This window comes from Melospiza georgiana, chromosome 2, assembly GCF_028018845.1.
Source record: "Melospiza georgiana isolate bMelGeo1 chromosome 2, bMelGeo1.pri, whole genome shotgun sequence".
In the NCBI taxonomy this organism is placed as follows: domain Eukaryota; kingdom Metazoa; phylum Chordata; class Aves; order Passeriformes; family Passerellidae; genus Melospiza; species Melospiza georgiana.
Window position 1 is genome coordinate 342583 of NC_080431.1, and position 18790 is coordinate 361372.

At 52.3% G+C, this 18790-nt stretch overlaps 1 protein-coding gene across 1 annotated transcript; it reads right to left on the reverse strand.

The window, feature by feature from the left end:
* Nucleotides 1-156: 156 nt before the first annotated feature.
* Nucleotides 157-18492, reverse strand: RNF169 (ring finger protein 169). The gene is made up of 6 exons (XM_058045694.1): nucleotides 18162-18492; nucleotides 11797-11873; nucleotides 7884-8030; nucleotides 7073-7185; nucleotides 6308-6407; nucleotides 157-4283 (listed from the first exon to the last, which is right to left on the reverse strand). Exons 1-6 carry the CDS (start codon nucleotides 18490-18492, stop codon nucleotides 3090-3092), a joined length of 1962 nt encoding a protein of 653 aa, XP_057901677.1. The 3' UTR covers nucleotides 157-3089.
* Nucleotides 18493-18790: the final 298 nt, after the last annotated feature.

Sequence of the window (18790 nt, forward strand, 5' to 3'; positions counted from 1 at the left end):
GCGGCCCAGCCCGGCTCTGCGCGGGCACAGCGAGCGGCTGGCTGGGACGCACGGCGCTGCCGGCAGTGCCAGGGCGATGGCACACGGGGATCGGCCCGGCCCCACGCCGGTGACACCCACGGCTCCACCACGGACACAGGGCGGGCTCGCTCCCCTCGGCCGTGGGACGAGCTCCTTGAGCTCCTTGCCGGACAGCTGGGGACGGGCCAGGGCTGTCCTGCCCTCGCAGCATTGCTAAAGGCTTGTTTTCTCAGAGTCTTTAAGGCTTGGATCTCCCCCTTTGCTTCCGCTGAGAAAATGCAGAGAAAGAAGCGCTTGTTCAAGCTACACTTTGTGACTGCTGTGCACTGCATGTACAATAGCATTGGAAGAGAAATACTGACAATAGACAACAGCGTCATACAATCAATCAATCAATCAATCAATCACCTGGCACCATCCCTTTTGGCACTTTTTCTTCATTTGTCTCATCGGGCTGACTCCGCACACAGACCTTCCTGCACGGCTGTTCCCGGGCAGAGAGCTCCAGAGGGTGGGACAGCAGCTGTCTGGGAGCTGGCACATCTTTGGCAGACACAGTCCTTCCGTCAGGGAGCCAACCCCAGCCCCTCTGGAGGAGACACTTTGGGAGGAGGACACTCCCATGCCCGTGCTGCCCCACGGCCAGCCAGGAATGCCTTCATCCCGGGGGGAAGGCAGCTGAGGGTTGCAGAGGACTTGCAGAGGAGCGTGAATAAATACTTGGTGTGATCTCGTGTGCTGCATCCACCGTTCAGCAGGAGGTAATCTTCCTTCTCAGCTGGCATGATTTCTGGCAATGGTGACCTTTACAGGGGAGAGGCTGGGTGCTCCTGCTCCTTTGAGTGTAATTATTTACAATTTCTGTTGGTTTTTGCAAGCTTACACAGACTTGGAGAGCATTAAATTAATAAAACATTCATCCTGGCTTTGCGTCGCCGCAACCCTTCCAGGACAGGACTGTGATTGCACATCCAAAGGTCTCCTTGAACGCAGGTCCCATGGCCTGTGCGTGATGCCTGGGCAGCTGGGATCTCTGTTCTGGGAGCACAGGGGGTCCCATGAAGCTTTTTTGGGCTGGGGACAAGCTCCAGCCCAGGCACTGCCTCCTACACTTCTGCCCAGCTTGGATTTGGGATCAGCAAATCAACGCACAAACCCCTAAACACTTATAAAATCTTTTCAAAAGAAGGTATTTAAGACACTGGCATAGTGCATTGGGCTGTGAAATCTGTTTTAAGAGGGGGAAGAAAAGATACATTCAGCATCTAAATAGGTTTTTTTGTGGTGTAAGCAGCCCAGGCCCAGCTGAACCCCCACGAACACCACAAGAAAAAAGGAAACTGTTTTAGGGAAGTCTGTTTGGGGCTCCAGGGATGAGCAGCAGAAAAGGGGCCTGCAAAAAGAATTCTACATCTGAATGCACCTGGGAAGTGCACATTGCAGCTCAAAATGCTGGGAAAACCAGCACGGATCCCGGGTTAAAGCTGCGGCTTTCCCTCTGAGCTCCCAGGGCAGACCCAGGCCATCGCTGCTTCTCTCTGTGCTGCTCCTCTGGGTCCAGCCAAGGCTCTCATTCCTCAATTTCCTTCTAACTGGCAGCTGGACAGAGGAGCAGGTTTGGTTTGGGCCCAAAGCAGCACCTGCCAGGCTGTGGTGCAGGAGAAGAAGGCAGGGCAGGCCAGGTGCCACCAGCCCCAGGTACAGCCTGAACCATCCAGTGGTTTGTGTGGCAAGGAGATGCAGAGATAGAGATATATATTATGGAATCATTGCTATAAGATTTCTCAAAACAAAAGTGTCAATCTGTTGAAATATAGTATTCAAAATATATAAATTTTACCCAATAAAATATAAGATTTCTTTTTTCTTTTTTTTCTGTGTTTTTTTTCCTTTTTTTAAATCCAGTTCAATTAGGGGGAAAAAAAGCCTGCCAGGGTCCTTGCAGTGAAAAAGAAAACCAGTTCCTGTTTTCTTTTTGACTGTTGAAGATGGAGGGAGGAAATGGGGCAATGCAGTTAGACCACATCTGTCTATCCACGAGCACTGGCTGCCCCCCTTCGCAGGATCCAAGGGAAGTTGGTCCCTGCACTGTGCTCATCCTAAGAACAGCCCTGGCACACCTGGCACACGGGGGGCAGGACAGGTAAAGCCACAACCCCTGCCCCAGACAAAGGTCCCCATGAACACTCTGCAAGGCAGCTGCCACGGGCTGAAATGGAAGGGAACTTTTTGAGCTATGTCAATAGGGAAATAATCCATGCAATTAACCCATGGGAGAGGGTTAGAAACACTCAGAGGGTGGCCTGCCACATGTGGGCAGAGAACACCCGCTCCACCAAGGCCAGGCTCTGAGCCAGCTCTGCTCCAGGCAGCTCCATGCCTGCAAGTTTGTAGTGCATCACTCACCTGAGCTTTCTTAGTGGTTGGAGCCTGAAGCCTGGAAGCCGGAGCAGGGGCAGGTTTTTCAGTAAAATCCTTATTTCAGGTCCTTCTTTTCACTGCATTTGGCTTTCTGCTTCAAGAAAGTGACAAATGATCTGTGCTGCTGCTGCAGACAGTGAGATACATTCATTTGGAAATAATACAGGGGGGCTCTGTTTAGGACTCCCCAGGAGAAATACAGAGCATGGATGAGAGGCTGACCCCACAACAAGATGCAGCCTGAGGGAGAAAAGGGGGCAGGCAGAGAGGAGAGGACTCTCAGGCAATTTCTATGAGCAGAGCTCAGATTTCTCTTGGGATGGTCCTCATACCCCACATTCACAGCCCTGCTACCTGGAGATACCAGGTATACCTGCCTGCCTGCCTGTGGAGGCCTTGCAGTGTATTCACAGGGATCAAAGACAACTCCTTCAGACCAACGCACCTGAGGACTTTTTTTCTTGTTCTCTCTCTTTTTGGTCTAAATCTGAAAGGACGCTGGCTTCTCTCTGAACTGGACCCAGAAATGTCTTACCACCGAAACGAAAAAACAACTGCGTGGGTGAAGTGGGGCAAAAAATAGTTTTCCTCTAAGACAATCTGATAAAGCTCACTGTCCCCCAGGAAGGCAGCATGGCCCGGCCGGGCTACTTGGCGCCCAGCGTGCTCTTGGAGCGCAGCAGGTACCGGTCCACGCGCACTCTGCGCCTCTCCACCGTCCTGTTCTCGCTGTCGAAAATGCGCTGCAGGTGCAGGGCCAGCCTCCTGTCCTCCTCCTCCTGCTGGAGCTTCTGCTCCACGCTGTCCCGGCCCTCGGGGGGCAGCGCCGCCTCCGCCGGGGCCGTGTGCCTCAGTCTCTTGACGGAGCCGTTGTGCTCCAGGTGCTTGGTTTTGCAGCGTCTCTTGCGGCCGCGGCGCAGCAGCGGCGCCTGCTCCCCGAGGAGCTTCTCCACGGAGCCGCACGCGCTGTTCTGCACGTTCATCAGCTCGCTGTTGTTCAGGTACTTCAGCTGCTTCTTCCCCTTGAGGGGCGCTGCCAGCGCGCTGCCGTCGGGCAGGGACGCGCCGATGCCCACGAGCCTCCTGCTCAGCGCTTTGGGGCCCAGGCTGAGGCAGGATTTGTCCGTGAATGTGTTCACCTTTAGGTCGGGGGCCTCAGCCACCCGTGTGTTTAGGGAGGTTACGTTTGATCTCACATCTGGTTCTGCAGCACCGTCATCAGCGGCTGAGGCCTGCGAACCCCCGTTCTTCTCAGTCCCCCTTCCCAGCCTCACTTCACTGACCGAAGGGAGGAAATCCAGCTCAGGGCGAGGCTCTGCCGTCGTGTCAGGCGCAAGGTGATCCTCCTGCGCTTGTGGCTGCTCTTTAGTGCAACTGCTGGCGTTGGTGACGTCAGGAACCGCGACGTCCTCCCCGGGCTCCGAAGCCAAGGACGTGAGGGTTGCTTTGGAGAGAGTCTTTTTGATCTGACGCTCCTGAAATATCTGCTCCCACTTCTTCAGTATCCTAGGACTGGCCTCATAGGTGGTGGGCTTCTGCAGGCTGCGGTTCAGGTTCCTGGGGGTGGACTTGATGATGAGGGGGCTGAGCACTCTGCCGTCGGGCAGCCTCTTGGGGGGCGTGCACGGGGAGCACACGATGGGCTTGAAGTGGTTGAGCTCCTCGGAGATGCTGTCGTTGCTCTCGGGGCTGATGGAGCGCTCGGGGCGGTGCAGCGCCGACAGCGAGGAGGCGGCGCTGAGCAGCAGGCGCCGCTCGGCGCTCAGCTCGGGCGCCGACAGGCAGCGGTGGTTCTGCGCGCACGACAGCACTCCCAGCAGCGGCGCGGGGCCGGGCGGCACCTGCAGGGCGACAGGAGCAGCGCGTCGGGGCTTACCAACGGGCTCGGGGGCTGCCCGCAGGGAAAAACAGCGCTGGCACGGAAAGAAACAACGGGAAGGGTTCCACTGATCGGGGAATGGGAAAAGATATTGGCTTTTACAAACAAACTTCGGGTTTGCTGATAAACAAAGCAAGGACCTCTTGCACCTGGCTCGGGTTTTTCTCTGTAAAGAGTTTTGTTATTTTGCCTTTTATTAAAACTTTTTGTTTCCAACACTACCACAGAAGCCATCCTGCTGATTTTATGCCATCTAAGGTAGCTGAGCTATCTTGGGTGTGGAATAGATCCCCAAGAGCTTATGACACCTGGCTCGAGGAGACCCCTATTTCAGTCCAGCAGAATCGGGGTGTCCAATTTATTTCAGTCCAAGAACTGCTCTTGCCACAGGTGACAGTCACTCTGATGGCACAATCACACAGCCACAGGACGGTTTGGGTGAGGAGTGGCTTTAAAGGCCATCTCATTGCACCCTCTTCCACGGGCAGGGAATAGTTCTCCACTGGTTTCCACTAGACCAGATTCCTACAAGCCCTGTCCAGCCTGGCCTTGAAATGTGTTTTCTCTTTACCTGGATAAACCTGCCCACTCGGTGTTAGGCTGATGGCTGCGCTAGATGACCTTAAGGGTCTCTTCCAACCTGGATGAATCTGTGAAGACAAGGAGAAGCCAAGAAGCACTGCACCACCCTGGCTGAAGGAAACATGCTCCTCAAGGGAAATGATCTCCAAATTATTTTCTGCTCCCTTCCAAGCTGTGGGAGAGAAAGAGTAAGGACTTGGCCCAGATATAAGAGGCACCTGGATGAGGCCCTTGGGGATGTGGGTTAGGGGAGATTGTGTTGGTGCTGTGTTGACTTGATGGCCCTGAAGGTCTCTTTGAACCTGAATGATTCTCTGATTAAGAGCAATGTTTCTTGTCATCTCTAACACAGTCCCTGAATGCTGCTACACTTAGGCATACTCCTGGCTCAAATAAATCAGAGAGGCAACAACACACACAACTGCAAATTGTCTTCTTCTTAGCACTGAGATGAAATATTTTTATCCAGTGGCTAGTGTGTACAATTAACAGCTTTTCCATGCTTAGTCCAAAAGAATTATTTTTCTACTCAGTTATTTTAAGGTCAAAATAAGCTTTGGAATAACCTGTACTGGAAATTGTTCATTTCCATAAGGCATCCTCTTAAAAAGAAGTCAGTCCTTGAGGGGAAGGTAAGCCATGGCTGTTCACTCTGGGCTCAGTCCAGCTCCCAGCAGCTCAGGTGGCAGACTGCACAGGTTTCTGTTCCTCAAGGGATCTCTGGACCCGAACCCTCTAACCCTCTCCTCCTCCATCAGGGATGAAACTGATCCCAGGAAGGAGGGGGAACACCCTAGCACGAGCAGCTGGGTGGCTGCCCCATCCTTAGAAGTGTCCAAGGCCAGGCTGGATGGGGCTTGGAGCACCCTGGGATAGTGGAAGGTGTCCCTGCCCAGGGAAGGGGGTTGGATGAGCTTTAAGCTCCCTCCCAACCCAAACCATCCTACGATCCTATGAGGACTAGACCTTTTTATCTCCTGTAGTATGGAAGTGCCAATGTACCCTGATGTCAGGAAAGCAATGAGTTTTGCTCTGTTCAAACAGCTTTGGAGAGAAAGGGAAAGGAAGAGAGGATTATTTTCCTAACTTTCTAAAAGATTTTTCTTCACCTGGCTGGGGAGTCAGCCTTGGAAAGAAAATGAATCACAAAACAAAAGCCTGATGAGAACCCTTTCAAATTCCAATTAGCCTCCAACATTACACAAGAACCCTGACACCTGTCTGCTTTTCTGTTTAGTAATTCCTAACCCAGCAGGTTTTATTGGGAGCCACAAGGAGGTGATTGGCCCCAGGGCGATAACAGGGCCACAAAGCCCATATTTGCTATCTCCAGATTACTGGAGCTGTGTAACCTCAGATAAGAACGTTTACACACAGGAGCCTGTTTCCACACGCTGCCTGTACCTTGGCTTTGGTGGCTGGGGCTGATCTCTGCCTGCTCTTGGATCTCTCCTGAATGGTGTCGTTGCAGCTCCGGCTCCTCTCCACCTTGGAGGTTAAATTCCTGAAAAGCACAAGGGTGAGAACAGGAACCTTGGGAACAACCAGCTCACCAGCCCTGGCAGCTGCTCCCCGCGGGAGAGGCATCAGCCTTGGCAGCACCTGGCTGGCAGAGGCACCTCCCCTGCCCTCGGGGAAAGGGATCCAGGAGCCCTGGATTTGCAGCAGAGTCCTGCTCTGCAAGAAAGCCAGCAGGGTTTCATGGACACCCCTGCCCAGGGCCCATGATGAACTGAGGCCAGTGCTCAGGAGGAAGCTGGGGAAACCCCTCTGCTTCCCACCTGGAAACACACCTGCTTATGCAGCTGCTTCCACTGTGCCAAGCAACAGCCTCACAGGGAGTTTGGGGCTATCCCTTCGTATCCCTGCTGCAGAAGGGAACCAGCACTCCTGAGTTCCCCCTGCAGAATTCTGATTTCTGACTAACAGTTTAAACCTACAGGCAGTGATTTTTCCCCTTCATGGGATGAACATTAACTTCCTTAACTTCCAGGTAGGAAGTAATCAGACAGACACCACATTCTACCAATGGGTCTGCTCTAAAATTCCAGGGAAAAAAAATCACTTATTTTAGATTGGAACCACCATTTGAATCAGAGCATGTCAGGTGTGTTTAAAACAAGTCAGAAGAACATTTTTAAAGGACATTACAGGACATGAGCCTCTTACCCTGAAAGGAAAGCAAAGGAGTAAGCGCTGGTCCTGGAAACAAAAGCTGAGCGGTGTGTTTGCTTGCCCTGGAACGGCTCCTCGTTCTCCGAGTCCGAGAGACGCTCTGGAAACTGAAGCCAATCAAGGAACAGTTAGCTGACATGCACAACACAAAGAATAACTTGGAAAATATAGCTCTGTCTCGCAAAAGTGCTAAAGATCCCCACATCCCTCATTTCTGATCATACTGACAGGACATAAGGCATAAAAAATACAAAAACAAGCACATAGCTCCTATACATAGCTGTTAGTCATCCAATAAAGGTAATTTATTGATCAAGAAAATGTGGGACAATTCTACAATAGAGGTTACTGCAGGGTGTTGGTTACTCAGCCCCCATGGGTCAGCCTATCAAATAGAAATTTTAAGAGCATTTCCTGCAGAGCCTCCCAAATGAAATGGGAAATAGGCAGAAGTCAGCATGAAGAATGTGCTGAACTTCAGTTGTACAATTTTACTGCAGAAGATTCATGGAGAAATACTCATGGAAATACATGCAAGCCTACAGACCAAGGGTATCCCCCAAGCTATAGGGATCTGCTGTGTCAGGAGGAGCCACAGCAGAGGGTAAAAAGGGGGACAGAAACCTCTAGAGGAACATCTGCAGTCATAACAGACCTTAGAAGATAGTTCTCATTAACAAGGATCTTTGTAATCTGCCAGCTCATAGCCTTCGTAAACTATAAAAACTCAATCAAGGAATCCTGGAAAGCCAAATAATGAAAATTTTGACATGTGGGCAGCAAGGAGAAGCATGAGCTCACTTACACAGTCTTGGTTCCCTTTCAGCACTACAGATTCATCTTTTTTCTGCTGCTCCTCCATTTTTCTTTTCCCTATGTCCATGTCATCTAGGATGAACTTGTGAATCAGATCCTCAGATGTCTTTTCTTCTTGTAGCTTTTCTTCTCTCAGCTGGAAATAAGGACAAAAGAGGTAGAGTAGTTGAAATCTGAAGTCCTACACTTGGAGACTGGAAAGACCAAGAGTTTGGTCACATCAGTTAATTTTCTGCCTTCATTTCTCCACTCCAGGCTAGAGCCACTGCTTTTCTCTCATAATAATGAGAAGACTGGTTTGCTTCTATGCCACATTTGTGTTTTATACATAAGAATCATGGATTTTATCTTCTTTGCAAAACAACAAAGGCTCTGCGAGGCCCAGGGCTGGACAAAGCCTTCTCTGCCACTGTATTTTCTAAAGTAGAGAGACAAAAGCTTTTCTCTACTTGTAGGTGATCACACTACAGATAAAAATGTGCAACACCAGTTTCAAGCAAGCTGTGATATTCCAGTTTTAGCCTCCCAATGGCCTGACATGCAGCACACACAGTTTGGCAGACACACAAGCAGCAGCATCTAAAATAAAAGGTGAATGCAGCAACCCCCATGTTGAAAGCTCCATGAGAGATAAAATCCCATTGTTTCACCAATGTGTTGGATGGAGGGGATCCAGAGAGGCCACTCTTCCCCTGAGTCCAGGCTCAAAGCTTGAGTTCAAACAGGGAATGCCAGGATCTGGGCCTCAAGGTACGTGGGCTCTGCTGGGCTGCCTGTCCTGCTGCACTATCCTCCTCCTCACCTAAGGAACCAAAATCCCCTTTTCTGCCGGGCTGTTTTCTTTATTTGCAGCCTTGCTGTCAGCACCAACAAGACCCCTTTTCTCCTCCCTTCCAGTACCTTTTCCTGAGGAAGGGGCTTGGCACCATCTGACTGTCCCTGCCCATGGAGGCTCTCCCTCTATCCCCCAGCCGTTTTCCCAGCTTGTGCCTTGTCTCTTGCTCAGCCTAGACACAGCCCAGGAATTGTCTCCATCTATCTGTACACAGAACAGATCCTCTCTCCTTCCTCCCTCCACCCTGAAGTTACCCACACCTCTGACTGACACCTCTTTGTCCTGCTCATGAACCACAGCCCCAGGAACTCATATCCCTGGGCTTTTCCTCATATTTCGCCATAGGCATCTCAGGTGCTTAAGAAGCTCCCTAACTCAAAAAGGCAGCAACAACTTCTTCCAAAAATATTTGGTGTTTTTCTTCCCTGTTGGAGGAAGGGAAAACCTCAGAAGTATGGACATAAGGATGAGAAAGAAATCAGAGTCCACGAGGCATTACAGGAAAAGCACATTGTGATTTTCAAATTGGCAAAGACCCAAATCCTACTGAATCCAAGGTCCCAGAGATGAGGAAGAGAGAAACAAGGAGGAAAACAAGGAGGAAAAAAGGCAGAAACCAGGAAAAACGCCCCTGTTTGGCTGATTGTGGGTGTTCAGCAAATATTTTCAAAGACCGGTTTGACTCCTTGCTCAGAGTTGTTTTAAGATGTATCTTTAAATTCCTCATCTATTAATAATCTCAAGCAATAACTACAACAGAGTCTGACTAACATAGATTGTGACCACATGATGCAGACATGATGAATAGTCTGCTCTAAGTCAACAGTATTTCTGCCTTTGTGGAAGCATCTGAAAAACAAATTCACACCAAGGTTTATGATAAAGATTTCTAATTTTTTTTGGGCTGGCTGAAATACCACCCAGCACTCGTGTCCCTCCTGTATTTCTCATGTGGAAGAAAGTTACATGGAAAAATTCACTTTTCTGGCTAAATTATAAAATCAAGAGACACGAGAATATGTAACAACACACAGGAATATTTAAGGATTTTGGGGAAAGTGTGAGGTGACAACCTGAGCTTTGCTGATAGTGAAGTCAAAAAGGCAACAACAGGATCCTCATCCTAATTAATAGAATAAAGAAAAGAATTTAGGTCCAGAGTTAAGGCTGCAAGCAAAATCAAATTCTAATGATAAAATCTGTACTAATTTCAGAAATAATAATTTGAAGTAGCCTTAATGTAAATTGTCTCCCAGAGAATTTCCTTCCAGACATGGCAATGCTGTGCTGGGACAGGAGGACAAGAAACTGAAACAAAATAGTGTGAAACATGTGGGAGACATGCGTCTCTCTCTTCCTGGGAGAAGGACCTCATGTTATCTGAGCAGCATCTCTGAAATACTGGATGCAGCACCAACAGCTGCTGTCAACTGCACAGTTATCAGAACATGCATTTTAGTCATTTTGGATACTGCAGCTGCAGGGGGAAAATGCTGTACAAGCAATGGATAATTGTTCACTCAGAACCACCACTCCTGACACTAATATAAATTCCAAAAGTTGGGCAAACTCACGTTTGGTCTCTTCTCTCCCCGCAGGACCTGCCCAGGTCTGTGGCTCCCGCAGCCGCTCCTCTGCCCTGGCTCTGGAGGCTGCATGTCAGCACATGCCTCAGGTGGGAGTTTCCCTCCCACTCTGTGCGCGCTCACAAGCAACAGACTCGCTTGTGATAGAGGGAAAGACAGCTGGACAGGATGAGTGAGGGTTTGAGTGCACAGAAATGACAGCCTCCTCTGGGAAAACAAAAAATGCAAGAGCAACAAGGGCACAAAAGAGGAAAACCCAATCCTGCTGTCCTGCACAGACAGCAAAGATCTATCTCATTCTGAAAGGCAGCTAGAAAATTCAGCTGTGAGATAATCCATGTTAAATAAAATCTTTTCAGTACATAATTATGGTACCACTTTGTTTTCAACTGCAAAAAGGGTGGAAGCGGGTCAAGAGTTCAGATATGTAAAACAACTCACATCTGGGAGATGTAAAAAGGTTTGGAAATGCTCCTGTCCTCTCCTCAGGAGGAAAGCCAGGTTATCTCCATTCCACGGGCAGGGGAGCTGGGATCAAACCCTGTGTCTTGAGACAGGGAAGGAAACCAAATCCTATCCAAGCTCAGATTCCCAAACCTGAGTGCTCCCTGATTCAAAAGTTCAGAGATGCCAAAAAACTCTTGATAAGTAGCAACAGTGACAATTTTCAGATCAGCTTCCCTACAACTTCCTGACAGGAGGGTAGAGCCAGTCTCTCACCCCAGGTAACAAGTGAGGGCTTTTCCCTTGTTTAAATAATTCTGTGATTCTATTCTGATTTTGTGAACAAGGAAACAGTGTGACTGCATCATCAGTTATCATTTTACCAGCCAAACCTCGCTGCCATTTCCTCTGACATGAGGACTCTCAGACTCTCCTCCCACAGGGCTCTTTCAGCTGAGCTTCACAAAAACCAAGTTTAAGCTGGTAGGGGGAAAAAACCCATCTCCCATCTGCCAGGGGGCAAGAAGAGGAAGGCAGCAGGCTGAAGGAGAACAAGACAAAAACATGCCCAAATGCTGGAAACATGGTCAAGTATTTTCTGACTGGAAGGGAAGGGAGAAGGGCTGGCACTAGACTGCACATGGTATCTTTTTGCAGACAAGGCTATTTTAAAAGACATTTCACTATTGGCTAAAAAAAAAATAGAAAGCTCTAGTTTGGAATAGTTTGCTTTTGAGGAGAAGGAGGTGCCTTATGCTGCAAAAGTCTTTATGGAATTACATCCACAACCAAACACTCACTCCAAAGAAGGTACATTTCCATGTTCTAGAAGGCAGACTAAGACAGCAAAATTTGGCTTCTACATGCTCAATCACAGCCATTTCCTGAACTGGCTGAACAGTGTAAAGAGAATAAATGAGCTTTGTTAGAGAACAGGAAAAAAGAGCCCTTCAGGTTTCCCTACAGGTAGGATGGCATCCCTGCAGGAAATCCAAGTTGTTCTGGAAGAAAAACCACAATTACCCAAAAATACTGACCTTCCTTAGCTGGCTTTCATATTCTTCTCGGAGCTCTCCTGTTTTGCTTAATTTAATGGGTGCTCTGAATATAAAGTCTGGAAAGAAAAAGGGAAAAAAAGGAATTATTTTTTAGTGCAGGATAACTGGTGCTGGCCATTATTTCCCAAAAAGGGTGAGATCTCCAGAGGCTGCACAAGAGCTTCTGCAGCACTTTTCTCAAGCCCAGATGTTTATACTCCGCCACTGCTATCACAGCTCTGTCTGACACACAGAAACACCGGCAGGAGACGGCCCAGCAATCCCACTTTGCACTTCCCCAGTTTCCTGTGAGATTCTCAAGAGTCCTTGACAAGCAGTTAAGCAATCAGGGAGCACTGGGAGGATGTAAACACAGGGCTGTGGAACGGCCTGGGGATGTCTCAGGGAATCTGAGTCCTGGGAATAAACCCAGGCTTCAGGCACAGGGAATCTGAGTGCCAGGAGCAAAGCCAGCTGCAGGTGCCTGCTGCAGGCCCAGAATGCTCAGAATTGCCTCTCCTCATGCCCCTGCAGCTCCTGCACTGCCGTCCCAGAGGAAGCACAGCCTTTCTCCTGCTTGCAGGCACTCCCAGAGCAGGGGTTTGAGGGCAGGATGCTCTGTCTGGCACAGGTTCCTGTCCTGCTCCCACTTCCTCCCTTTCCCCTCGGGAGGCCACAAGCCAAAAGCACACTGGCACAGGGTCACAGCTCAGCTTCCATCCCCGGAGTCTCTCATTCCCAAAGGAGTCCCTTGCTTGTTTCAGCCTCCAAGCTCCCTCCCACTTCCGTGCAGTGCAAGTCTGGGCAAGCTGCACTTCGGCTGGAGCAGCCTGGAGGCAAAGGGAACAAGCAGAACAAAACAACAACCCCTGGACAAGGATCCTGGCTCAATCCCTGTCGGTGTTCCAGGCAGGGTGCAGCACAGCTCATCATCCCAACGTGCTGCTGTCAGGATGGAGCAGGTTTGGGCATGGAGGAAACATCAGGGGTACTTGCTTTCCCCACCCTGATAAAATTAAAGGATATAAACCAATAGCTCCAACACATTTTTACAGAATCCCAAGATTATTTAGGCTGGGAAAGAGATCTGAGGCCATTGAGTCCAATCTGTGACCAATCCCACCTTGTCACTGAGCCTGGAGCACTGAGTGCCCCATCCAAAGTTGTTCTCTGGACACCTCCAGGGATGGGAGTGCAGCACCTCCCCAGGCAATGCCTGACCCCCCTTTCAGTGAGGAAATCCTCCTGCTTCCCAAAGGGAACATCCTTGGAGGCTGTTTGCTCTGGTCCTGTCCCTGTTCCCCGGGAGCAGAGCCCAGAGCCCCCTCCCCAGCTGTGCCCTCCTGCCAGGGACCTGTGCAGAGCCACAGGGTCCCCCTGGGCCTCCTTTTCTGCAGCTGAGCGCCCTCACAGAGCTTCCCTTGGTTCTATCTGCCTCCAAACGCCAGCTACAAATGGCAGGGGGGTGAACCAATAATCTCATGTAAGCAAACAGATCATAAAGCCTTTTTTCTCATAAAACAGCTGCTATTTCCTCGTATTCACACGCCTGCACGAGCCAGGCTTGCTCCTAAAGGACAACACCCCAAGTGTCCCTACACATGTGCTAAAAATCCCCAGTGATGCTGGTGCTGGGGAGGCCAGGCTGCATTCCCTGCTCCTGCAACCAGGCACGCTGGAAACCTTCCACCGGCTTCCCAAAATGTTTTTTCAATTGTGGCCTTGAGCGGTTCCAGCTCTTTGTGAACTTTATCAGGCTGAGCCTGCCACGGAGACAGTCCCAGGAGCAGCAGCAATCTGTAACTCGCCTGCAGCACGCTGCAATTACTCCTCAATGTTTAAGGCTTGTCTCCAGAGCTAAAAAAGTGGAGTTTTCCCCTCCAGGGCACAAACTAACCCCAAGGAAACACGCAGCAGGAAAGATGAGCCACGTCCATGCTCTCACTTCTCACTTGGGGTCAGCAAGCTGAGGAAATTTTAAACAATGGACTAACATTAATGTCTAAGTTCTGGAGGCTGAGCTAAAGGGCTCCAACACCAGGTGGAGGCAACTTTATCAACAGTATCTTTATGCACCAACTTGTATATTTTACAGATGGGTCAAAGAAAGATAGATCCCAAAACTTCCAACTCTGTACAGAAGAGATGAAAACAAAAATGTATGCAAAGATGTACATCTGCATTCCACAGAACTCCAGAATGGCTCAGGCGGGAAGGGACTACGGTGGGTCACCTGGTGCCACCTCCCTGCTAGGACAACAGCAAAGCAGGCAAAACAGAAGAAAAGGCTTTTTACTTGATTTTGCAGCACAAAGCTTGCCCTTCCTCTCGAGTGATCTGTGGGTCAGCAGAAGTGGCTCCTGAATGAAGCTGACTCTGCTGGGATGCTCCTTCCCAGCCTGGGGACAGCACTGAAACAGTCCTGGTGGCAGATCAAACCTGGCATCCTGCTTTTTCATGCTGGCAGGCAAGAGCTGCATCCTATTGTGCTCAGTCTTGGAAAAAACAACTGATTTCTGCACCATTTGAGAGGACAAAAGATCTAATTATTTAACACTGGTTTTCTTTAAAGGAGGCATCTGACTTGCAGCCTCCATCCCCTTGAGTGAGTCCATCTTTCCACACCAGCTCAGATCTGTGTCTTACACACACACCATCCCTGTGGAGCCGCACTCCTGACCAGCACGTTTTATATTTACTGGCAAAAGACCCAGAAACCTCCATCTGGCGAATTCAGCAACATGGGGTGACTGAGAGTAAATCTGAACTCGATCCAGAACCCTCTGGGTCCCTGCCTGTCCTTCAGAGGCGCCTGGGCTGTGCCAAACCCATGCCATGGGGCAAGTGCCAGCTCTGCCCCCAGCAGCAGCAGCAGCAGCAGCAGCCAGGCCCCCTCGCCCCCAGCTCCATGGAAACTTTCTGCAGGCTCTGCAGCTTCCATTTCCCTCCAGGTTTTCACCACTTTTCCTTCTAACTCCTGCAGCTGAGGATGAAATCTTAAATGTTTTCAATACACAAACCAAGAAGTTTTCTGACCCTGGCACAGGTGTAAGCACTACTCGACTGGAAAATTATTTTCCAAGAGTTAATGATCCACTGCCATGCCTCTCACACTGACCACTGGGGCTAGCTCTGGGTCTGGCCTTAACCACTCTCTTCACTGGATTAAAAATAATTTAGGTATTGTGGAGTGCTGGAGAGAGGAGAGCGAGGAAAGAGATGGAGGGGCAAGCCCTCTGACAGCCCCACAGCACAGTTACTGCCCCAGAGAGGCACCCTCTCCTATCTTCCTAGGAAACCTTAAACTTAACTCATCCCACCGGCAGTACAACACTGTGACAAGGAGGAAAACAGGGATGGGGTCAGTTTTAACCAGTGTGAGCAAATCACTGCTTTTCCCGAGACAGGGAAAGGCTTCTTGGGGACTGCCACTTCCAAACTCGTAGCATTGTGGTCTTGAGACAAAAAAACAAGCAGTGACAGGCTGCAGAACAACAGCAACAACAGGAACTCAAGGAATCACCAGGAAATGCTCAAGACCCAGACTGGTTTGGTCCAGTGGGGAAAGGGGAAAACCGCTGCCAAAAAAGGACCGGGAGGAAGGAGGGGGAAGTCGTTTTACAAGCCTGGCAACAACACAGCACCCCTCCTGCACGGGCTGAGCACGGGCTGTGCACTGCTGCTGGGCAGGGAGGAACAGGAGAAATCTGACTCTGAAACGGCAATGCACTCATTCTCTCGCAAGCCAGGCTGAGCACCTCGCTGCAAACACATCCTGCTCCTTCTCCTCGGCCAACCGAATCTTCAACCAGCCTGCAAGCCTCCCATCTGCCGCCCCTCTCTGCCTTCCAAGAACCTCGCCAGGCAACTGTTTCAATATCATGGCACCTCGAGTTCCACGGGGCGCCTTCCCAGGTGCTCCATGGAACCCGGAGATGCCCAGAGAGGACGTGGGACCCGTGGCCACCTGCACGCTCCCGGGGCAGCAGCTGGGGCCAGGCTGGAGGCAGCAGGGCAGCTCGGGGGCAATCAGGGGCCCGGGAGCTCCTGGCGAGCCCGGCCCATGCCAGGGCACAACGCGGGCAGCCACAGCGTGTCCCTGCCCGTTTCTGTCCATGCTGCGACAAGGGCTTGCACTTCACACCCACCTGGGCACCTGGGGCACAGTCCCAGCCTCAGGCAGGGTCTGAGGGCGCCCGCAGCCAACTGCTATGGGAGAATCCCAAAGGGAATGAGGAAACTGGGACATGAAACCACAATCAATGAGCCGGTTTAAGCTGGAATCATCAAGGGTATGTCAAGTGGCCATACCGAGCAGTTTTAAAGTGATTCAATTAAATACCTGAGCTTAATCAGTGTTTGATAACAGAATCACATAATAACTGAGGTTGCAAAGACCTCTGGAGACCCAGCCAGGCTGCCCAGGTCCATGTCCAATTGGGATTTGACTCTCCCTGAGGATGGAAACTTCACAAACACCCTGAGCAACTCGTGCCAGTGCTTCCCACGCTCACAGGAAAAGGTATTTTTCTCATGGCCAGTGTTTCAGTTATGTCCTGGCCCTGGGCACCACTGGGATGAGCTGGGCTCTGCTGCCTTTGCTGCCCTCTCTCAAGGGCTACAGACACTGATAAACAAATATATAAATATATACGTGACACATCCATTGATAAGGCCATGGTGACTGGGACAGGTTTGTGATGCTGGGGTGAAAGCCAATGTCACCCATCCCTTCAGGCAGGGCAAGAAGGAGGAACGACAGGGTCAGCCCCTCCTTGGTTCCTGGGAAGCAGCTATCCCTGGAAACCCCTCCTGGACAAGGACAAGGTGTTTGGGAGGCAGGCTGCTGCATTTAAGGCAGGGAAAGCAGGCTTAACCAGTGTCTCCATGGTGAGAAGGCTGGCTCAGTGGGAGCACAGAGAGCAGATGCAGGGACTGCACAGATCACCTCATCCCACCCCTTGCCATGAGCTTTCCACTGCCCCAGGCTGCTCCAAGCCCCATCCAGCCGGGCCTTGGACACTGGGATCCAGGGGCAGCCACAGCTGCTCTGGGCACCTTTACAGGGAAGAGCTTCATCCCAATGTCCCATCTAAACCCGGTGAGAAGCCATTCCCTTTCATCCCACACACATCTCCCACAGCTCAGGACAAGCAGAGACTTTACTTTAAGAGGCCCAGCTCAGACATTGCCCAGCATTCCTCCAGCAAGGCTGGACACTCTCACCCAAGGAGTCCATTTGGCATGGCTGACACCACTGCCCTGGAGCAGAGACCGACTGGGGCAGCTCCCACTGCCCCTCCTGCGGAGGAACCGCTCCCGACGCCCAGCCCAGCTCCCCCTGGACACCCCAGCTGCTCATGGATTCAGCAAATCCTGCCTGAATCTCTTCCAGGTTAGTGGGCTTGGTTCAAACCACCAATCTGAGCTGTTTAAGCTCATCCTGCCAACTCTTCCCACAGCCAATTAGAGGGTGCTGACACAAGCAGGGAGCGGGAGACCAGAAACACGCTCGGAAAGGAACGGGCTGGACTACAAGGATGTTTATCTGCAGCTTAAATCCTTGTGTGCTCTGCAGGGCTGCCCTCAGTCCTGCTGAACTGGGCACTGCTGCAACACCTCTCCAGCCAACAGATCCCAGGGCACCCCGAGTTCTGACAGCAGCACGGTGGGCATCTCCAGCAATGCCAATGCCTCAGACAAGGATTTATTTTGAAGGGAACACAGGGAGCAGTTTTCTAGGAGCTGAGAATGCATCTGGCTTTGGAGGCAGAGAGAAAACGTGCACCTAAAAGCCATGAACACAGGGATGATGGACTTTTCCTAAATCAACAAGCAACTGGTGCAAAACCCTTCCTGTCCTGACGCAGCACAAACCTGCCCAACTCCTGGCAGCACTGCTGGAACCGCTCACTTTTGGTACAAGATCATCACACAAGCACCCGAGCAAGTGGGGGAACATCCCCGCAGCCGGCACCCCCTCCATGGGGTGATGCTCTCCATCCCCCCTGGGCTCCCCCCGGTGCCCGGGCACGGTGGCCCAGCCCCGGTGCCCCCTCCCCGCCCGATCCGGCCTGAGCCCGCGCCAGCTCATCGCCCCCCGCGCTGGCCCCGCCCCCGGCACAGGCCCCGCCCCCGGCCCCGCGGATTCCCGGCACGTCCCGCGGAGGCCCCGCCCCCCGGGCTGAGCTCATCGCACCTCCCGCCTGCCGCGGCCCCGCCCCCCGGGCTGAGCCCCCGCGAACTCACCGCGGCTCCGCGGCAGCCACGCCCCCAGGCCACGCCCCCGCCCCCGCGCCCCCCCCGCCCCTCCCGGTGCAGAATGGGGGGGGGCGCAGGTGCCGCCGCCGCCGCCTCAGCCGCACCTTGCTCCGGCGGCCGCTGCTCCCCGCCCGCTGCTCCGGCCGCCGTGGTGGCTGCGGGCTCGGCCTGCTGCCGCCGGGCCCGTGTGGAGAGGCGGCTGCGGCACAGCGGGCAGCAGAGGCCCGGGCCCTGCAGGCAGCGCTGGAAGCAGGCGAGGCAGAGCGAGTGGCGGCAGGGCGGCGTCACCGCCTCCACCAGCGCCTGCCGGCACACCGGGCACTCGGCCACCGCCAGCACCACCGCCTCCTGCTCCTCCTGGGCCGCGGGCCGGCCCCGCCGCCGCCGCCCCCGCACCGCGGCCCGGCCGCCGGCACCCGCCGCCGCCGCCGCCATCTTCCCACACTTTGAAGGGCCGCGGCGGCCACGCCTACCCGCATAATTCATGAGGGGGCGCCCCCCGCGGCGCATACTAATGAGCGCGCGCCGGCCACGCCCGCTCATGAATATTCATCGCGCGGCGGACGGCAGCGCCCCCTGCGCGGCCCCGGTGCCGGTCGGGACGGGGGCGGGCTGGGCACCCGGCTGTTGGGATAAATCGTGGAATCACGGACGGTTTGGGATGGAAGCACCCCAAAGCCCACCCAGTGCCATGGGCAGGGACGCCTCCCACTGTCCCAGGCTGCTCCAAGCC

Excerpts from the sequence above, each read along its gene's own strand:
- RNF169 (XM_058045694.1), bottom strand. The coding sequence starts at position 18,492 with ATGGCGGCGGCGGCGGCGGGTGCCGGCGGCCGGGCCGCGGTGCGGGGG. Across the intron at positions 11,874-18,161 it reads GCAGCGGCCGCCGGAGCAAG|ACTTTATATTCAGAGCACCC; the intron begins GTGCGGCTGAGG and ends TTTTCTTTCCAG. Across the intron at positions 6,408-7,072 it reads TCCTTTGCTTTCCTTTCAGG|GAATTTAACCTCCAAGGTGG; the intron begins GTAAGAGGCTCA and ends TGTGCTTTTCAG.